The following is a 7,357-nucleotide window of genomic DNA, read 5'->3' as shown; positions in this document are numbered from 1 at the left end:
GACGGCCGAGCGCCCGGGTCCGCGGGCGCGAGGTGCCCGCCCCCAGGGCGTCTGCGGAGGCGTCTGAGCGGCCGGTCCCAGATCTCCTTTGCTCCGCGATTCCCTGTCTGATGAGCGGTCACAGGAAAGCAGGCCCCTCTCGGTCTCCTGTCGGTCCTCTCTGCCTCTTTCTCTCTCATCCCGAAAACTCCCAGCCCCGCTCGCTCCGCACCGCACGGCCGGCAGCACCCTTTCTCCGCCTCACTTGCCTCTGCATTTGCTCAGTCTCATTATTTCTCGTAACATCTCGGCCCAGGCTGCTCCCTGCCCAGACGCGGCGCTGAGACTGTCCAGGGAGATGTTGCGCCCCGAGTTCGCGGTGACGCTTTCTCCCTTCTCTCTCTCCTGCCTGAGACAAAAGTTTCCAGATGAGAGCGCAGGTCCGGGGTGTTCCTGTCGCGTCTCTGCCTCATAATCGCGTCACCCCCTACTCTGGGAACCCCTAAAAGACGCAAGCCGCTGCTTTCCACCTGCTTTGGTAAGATCTCACCTGGTCGTGGGCGCACATGACTTCCCCTAACCGCGTGTCCCGCGGGCCGGCAGCCCCTGTCTGTGCCGTGTAGACGTCTACACGGAAGCAAGCTGGAGAAAGACTAGGCATTGGTATGAGTGCATGTATTTTCCCCCTTTCTGGAAAGTCCAATCAAATTAAGAAAAAAGAAGCCAGGTAACCTTCCCTTGGAGAAGTCAGCAAATGGACATTGCACAGGGGAGCCTCCTGACTAAGAAGGAAACACACCCCCACACACACCCCCACCCCCGCACCCGGTGGGGGGGAACTCTGCAGTCCCGGGGTCCACACCACCGGGAGATGGGGCACTGGGGTCAAAAGCTGGGTGCCCCAGGACATGTGACACAGCTTGGTTTAATACAATTAATGCTTCATGGGACGTGACAGTAAAATAAATGTTCACTTGATACTCACCTTTGAGCAAAGCTTGAGGGAGAAACAGCAGATTCAACTCGATTGGCCAAGTTCCCAGGGAAGAGGAGGAAGGAAACGGGGTCAGTGTCTATGCGGAGGCAGCATAGCTGAGCGGTAAGTGAGTATTTTGCAGGATTTAGAAGACAGGAAGATAGGACATTCTGGATAGGTGGTCGTTGAAAGGGAGTAACACTCAGTATGTCTTCTTTAGCTGTGGATCTTTCAATACACATCTGCACATTGGTGACAGTAGTGTGGCAGTCATATCGCTAATAAATCTTCAGATAAGTACAAGAGCAGTGGTATTGTAGGTGCTGGTAAAGAGAGGCTGAGGAAGATGCTGTTGTCCAGAAACACAGAAAGACAAGAAGTTCTCAAGCACTCTTTTAAAATATATATGCAATGAAATTGGATTCCTATGAAGGTTAAATTTTCATTTCATTTGAAATGTGATTTTTTCCCCACAATTACATTTTGAAAGTAAATTTCCTATATTTTATTATAATAATGTGAATCTAACTCTCTAATGCTAAAAAGTCAAAGTCACCGTTCGCATCTCTCAATTTTTCGTATGAGTGTTACATTGGTACTTTCACAGTCTCTAATGTTTAAGTTGTGTGAAAAAGAATAATTCTCTGTGAGTCACTGTGAGAAATTAGTACATTATATTTTTCACTAGAACATTAAAGGTTTTGACTGTTAAATTCAGCTTACCCTAGTAGTGCAATATTAAACATATTTCATGTTAATACCAGTTTCTGATGAAATTATTTAATTCCTTTATCATTTCTGGAAATCTTGGGAACTTGTATGTGATTTCACAACAGCTCATGATACTGACCCGCGCTCATTTCAGATTACCCTGAATGGGGAGAATAGAGAAGGAAAGAGGGAGAGAGAGAGGAGAAGGGTCAAAGGGAGCTACAGAGATTGGGAAGGAGAAAGAAGAAGGGAAAGAATAAATGAAGCTAATAGAATAAAGGCATAGAATAAATGAACAGTAGAATAAATGCATAGAATAAACACAGCTATTGCATATATGAACCTATGTGAGTATATGAATAGAATACTGAATAGAATAATACATAAATCATAGAATAATTGAAGCTAATAAAATCAGCTTATAACCACATGAGATGCCTTTGGTCGGATACATATTGAGCCTAACAGATGAATAGAAACATCGTGATTTCAAGTGTCTTTACTGAATGCTTACATGTTTGCAGCGTGCCTGCAAAATTCAATATGAAATTGAAGACAATCTAAAAATCGATCAAATTTCGCCCCTGAAAAACCACATGAATGAAATGAAACAGCTTGTACTAAAGGAAAAGGAAAACCGACTGAAAAAGGCGACCACCAAATTCTAGGCTTCTGTAGTGTTCAGAAGCCTAAGAATATGGTGCATACATTGGATTTACTTGTTCCTCAGGCTGTGTTTGGCATATTCAAACCCTACCTTGCCATATCATCTTTCATTTTAAAAATGCATTAAATGAAAGCACTTGGGATTCAACTCGACTTCCACCTGGAACTGGAGTCAATGTTTCTTCAAAATTGTCATGTAAACTAAGTCACCGCTCAGAGGCTTAGCGACTTTGTTCCTGTGAGTGTTCATCTGCTGGTGACTTCTGCGTGCCCTCTCCATTAAGGGGAAGGAAAACCAGAAAGATTATTCCTAGTGTTTCCAGACAATGCATTCATTCGCCAAGAGCATGATCCCAGCCACCCTCATGCCCTCAGCCATCCTGGGGTGGCCACACCATCATGTTGTGTCATAGAGAACCAAGAATACAGCAGGACCAGCCCATCTCTTCAGGTGCCTTCAACTCAGCGGTCTTCCTTCACCCCATAGAGAGACCCGAGAAGCAAATTAAAGTGAGACACCGGGACAGAGAGCTCTGAAATCTTTCATGTTAACTAGGTGACTTTTTGAGGCTCAATCCACATGGCGGTCAAAGCTGATACACACATTTGTGTAAGGAATTTTGACTCACTGTAGTTTGAAAGGAGACTGTTGGCTCAGCAGCATAGTGATATTGCGAGAAAAAGCAAAGCAGCACCCACTAGCCATCCAAGAAATAAAGCATAAGCAAAACCCCTTCACATGGCTTCCATATCTTCTTAACATTTAACCTCTTTATGGTTTTAGAATTTGGGATTTTAAAAAAATCTAGTACTTCTCTAGCTACAAGAATACATTTGATACATAATGGTGTAGAAAAACCGTTTTTTTCCATTATTTTTAAATAATACAATAGTTTGTTTTTACATCTGTTTATGCATTTTTCCATCTCGGCTGTCACCCCCGTGGGCTTCCCATCACCAAATCACCCGTGTGCCGTCACCATAGTCCCATGCATTTCCCTCCCCGACTGTAAAACTGGTTTGTTTTTACAGCAATTTTTAGCACTCAGAATTGGCTGGTATGAGGACTTTGCCTAAACTCCTATTCGCTAAAAATTGTACTTGAATAAATTCAGAAAAACAAGTTAAAAATAGTATGTTTATGCACTTACTTATGCATACCATATAAAACATGTCACATATTTCAGTGTCAGTGACCCTAAGGAAAGGACATGCGGTTATCAGGCGCTGCGCACGCCCTGACATGCTGAGGGCCGAGGAGCTGCCGCGCAGCGCGGGAGGGAAGTTTCAAGTCAGACTTGTGCAGATTTGAACTCAGAGCTTCACCTTGCTTTCATTTTCCTTCTCGTTATGTTGTCCAGTTGTAGTGAAACGGTTGAAACTTGCTTTCCAGCGCCTCGGACCTTGGGGGCAGCGCAGACAGCAGCTATGGGGTCGCCGAGCTGCGCGGCGGCCAGGGGGGGAGAGGCAGGCACAGAGCCGTGGCCCGCAGGCTCCGCCGTCTGGCTCTCAGCTCAGGCTGTGAGGACCGCCCGGGAAGCTGCTGTCTCTAGGCAGGCGCCTGCATGGATGAATCTACAAACGTGCCTGAAAGACGGGGCAGCGGCTTGGACTGTGGCCAGAAAGGTGGCTGGAGAAGAAACGGTGAAGGAGCTGTTCAAGAACCTGCTGCGTCCAGTTCCTGAGGCTTGAGTGAAAACCTTCGCGGGTGTCCTGACTTGTCACTGTGATTTCACCCCATGGAAACATCAGTATCAATTCAAGACAAAGGTGACAGCAACTCGGTCAGCATTTCTGCTGAGTAAGCCCAGCCTGGCTTGCTGACTTCCTGACAGCTCTTAAGCTCCAATACTTTGAGTCCCTCTGAAACCTCATCATCACGCCCATAGCACGCGGGGCTGCTTCCCAGTCCATCTGGACCTCTCCGATCGGAGCTCGTGTCTGTGCTTTTGGGGGTGTTGGGGGCAAACAGGGAGCCCAAGGCGGCTTGCATGGAAGAGCTCTCTTTCGCGTGTTGTACCTGCCAACTGTTGAGATTCACCAGCGCTCACGCGCCAGCGCAGACCCAAGGCTGTGTGATGAAGGAGAAACCAACTCAGCGGCACTGGGGCCGGCCCGAAAGCGGCCGGTTTCACTTCCCCGCTGGGGGCTCTAAAGCTCCGCTTACAGAGGGCGCGTGTGAGCACCTCACTGGTAGTATCTCATGTGAACCCCAATCGATCCCAGAAGATACTTTGCCTCCAGTTACCATGTTCACATGCGTCCATCCTGTTCACACGGGTGGTTAGCGTGCTCAGGTGCAGGCCTTCATACTCATGTGCGCTCAGCAAGTCCACACATATGTCATATGCATGCACACGCCAAGCATGCTCCTCCTCCCTCCTCCCGCTCCTCCCTCCGGCCCTCCTCCTCCTTTCCCTTCCTCCCTCTTTCCTTCCCCCTGCCTGCTCACCTGATCCTCTGTTTGAGTAACTACAGGTTCTAGTAGTTTTTCATTCCAATTCATTGGTAAGGAGCTCAATGCCTTTTCCAAAATTCGTGTGATGATGTCACTTCAAAGAATAATCTCCACTGTTATTGTGGGAGAGGGTGACTGAACTGCCTTGTCAGTGAAAGGGAAGTCAGGGCTCCGCGGGCCGGGCGTGGACAGAGGGGGGCCGCTGCCCCACCGATGGGATTTATCTCGTGTAGGGAGCAAGGCCAGAACAATCTCGGGGAAATCTGTTTCATACGCTTGTTCTTGGCTTTTAAACTGCGTGGGGAAATGATTGTTTTCATATAGCAGTTCGCTGTCCAGAAGGCAGGAGAGCTGAGCACACGGGCGGCGACTGAGCCTTGCTGGGAGGATGGGCCTGGCGCTGGGTCTCCCGCCACAGGCCGTCGCGGCGCGACTGCCTCCGTCCGTGTTTCTGTCTCTCGGCTTTGTCAAGGAGGTGGTGTCCAGTGAGCGGGCCCAGCACGGGCTTGTCGCCTCACGCGCGAGGAGAGCGATGCAGTGACACTGCCACCCGGCGGCGCCGGCGCGTGACAGGGATTCACGCCAGAACCAGGGCTGCCCCCGCGCGGCGGCCAGCGGGAGAGGAAGAGGGCCGTTCCCTCTCCCCACCAGAGGCGGCGCTGTGGGCAGCCAGTGCTCCGCGCCTCTGGTCCGCAGTATCCCTGGAAATGGGCTTTCCCCTCCGGAGCGGCCACCTTCGCCGTTTCCCCCAACTCACAGTACGGTGTCTGCAGGTGGACACCACCCGGCTCCTTCATTTGAAGAAAACTTGCCGGGGCTTCAAAAACCAGTAAGGGGGGAGCCCAGTCTGCGAAGCCTTCACCGTTTTGCCAGTTTCCCGCCAGTAACTTCGGGCACACCGGGGGTGGGGGTGTGGGTGGACGCTGACAGGAGCTCCCTGCCACCCCCTGCCAGGCTCTGCCGCCTCTGGTTGACCAGAAACGTGGGCACGGCTGGTGGAAAGGGCAGCCCTTCCCGCGGAGAGGCGGGCGCAGGCGAGCGCCCTGGGCTGCGTAGCCTAACTTCTGCGGGAGGCCAATGGCTAAAAGCTCACCTGGTGAGTCTTTCGCAACCTCCCGTGGCAAGCCCCTGCACCCCTATTCTTCTCCTGCCCCCCACTCTCAATGGTAGCTGTAGCCTCCACTAACTGAATGTCTCAACTGCCCATTTCTGCAAGTTTCACAAGTCTGTGCAGTTAAGATGGCCCCACAAGGCTCCCGGCAAGGCCCCCTCATATAGCACCGTATTTCTGTACACCGAAAATACAGTGCCCACGTGTGTGTGCGTGTGTGAAAGTGTTTGCCTTTGCAGGAGAAACAATTTAAAGAAAAAGGAACAAAACCGGGAGAATTTTGCATTTTTGGTGTTTTTTGTATTTGCGCAGACCATTTTAGGATTTTCAGTCTCAACAAAACACTATTAAAACAAAGAATCTAGTAAAATATTTGTGCATGTACTGCTAAACAATTCTAGCAATTTTATTAAGCAATGCCTTTATTATTGTTTGAATATTCTTAACAGACTGGAACAAAACATCTTTTTCTTCAAAACAAAATATGCCTACTATACACACATTGCAGTGTTGAAGTATGATGCAGAGATTCAAGTTCGTTTGAACGAAAACAGATGCCTGGGGGGACTTCGTAGCTCGAAAGTTAATAACTGAATTGTGTTCACTAAGAGGCCCTTCCTCGTTTTCCTTCAGCTCCCACCTACCTGCGAACGTGTCCGAAGGGCACTTTCCGGGTCGTTAGGGGCCAGGAAGGAATGTGAAGTGTCTGTTGAATTGTTTGTTGTTTGTTGGTTTGTTTAAAAACAGCCCTTATTAACTCTTCCTTCCACTGATTCTACTGTAAACTCATAAAAGCCTTTTGCAGGAAGCAAGTTCATGGACACTCCGCGGGTGGAATGTTCCCCCACACAAAGAAAGCAGACTCTCTTCTCTTCAGTTATCTAGAGCATGTTAGAGTGATAAAGTTTTTGCATTTTAATGAACATGGCTAACCTATTTATTTACTTTGTTAAAAAAGTTCCTCTTTTGTGATGATGCAGAATTGCATACACTTTATACCTGGAATAATCTTACCAATATGTTGGGGAGATACGGGGATAAAATCGGATATATTCTGTGTACGCGGTGCTGGGCGCCGCTGCCATCTCCCCCATGGCGATGGAGGAGGAAAGAAGTCCAGGCTCGTGCCTCCGTCTCTGTGTTCCCGTCGCCACCGAGCAGACACCGCGGGGCGCGCCCGGACTTCCTTGAGCCCGAGGCCCGGCGTCTGCGCGCCCCTGCGGGAAAGGCCCGGGCCTCGGGTTTGGGAACTGGAGCAACGGAGTCATGACTTTGCTTTGCTTTTAGTTTGTTTCAACAGAAAAATGTGTTAGCTGTCTGATCCCACCTAGTATGGAGAGCGCTTGTTTGCTCAGCTAGAAAGGAATCCCGGCGGTGGGCTGCACGGCGGGTTTGTGCAGCGGGCCGAAGGCCCCGAGCGCGCCCCGTCACTGTGGCGACAGACAGAAGCAAGCGA

The 7,357-nt window shown here is 49.5% G+C and overlaps 1 protein-coding gene across 1 annotated transcript in view; it reads right to left on the bottom strand.

Moving 5' to 3' along the window:
- Positions 1-7,252: 7,252 nt before the first annotated feature.
- Positions 7,253-7,357, bottom strand: part of FAM155A (family with sequence similarity 155, member A) — a 301,604-nt gene continuing 301,499 nt past the window's right edge. The window contains exons 5-6 of the mRNA XM_012723153.1: positions 7,307-7,331; positions 7,253-7,256 (exon numbers count right to left, since the gene is read on the bottom strand). Coding sequence (XP_012578607.1) covers positions 7,253-7,256; positions 7,307-7,331 — 29 coding nt within the window. The remainder of the gene's footprint in view (positions 7,257-7,306; positions 7,332-7,357) is intronic.

Source organism: Condylura cristata, unplaced genomic scaffold (assembly GCF_000260355.1).
Source record: "Condylura cristata isolate star-nosed mole 26May11 unplaced genomic scaffold, ConCri1.0 scaffold00010, whole genome shotgun sequence".
Taxonomy (NCBI): Eukaryota; Metazoa; Chordata; class Mammalia; order Eulipotyphla; family Talpidae; genus Condylura; species Condylura cristata.
The sequence above is the reverse complement of the archived record's forward strand: the minus strand, read 5'-3'. Positions and strand labels throughout refer to the sequence as shown.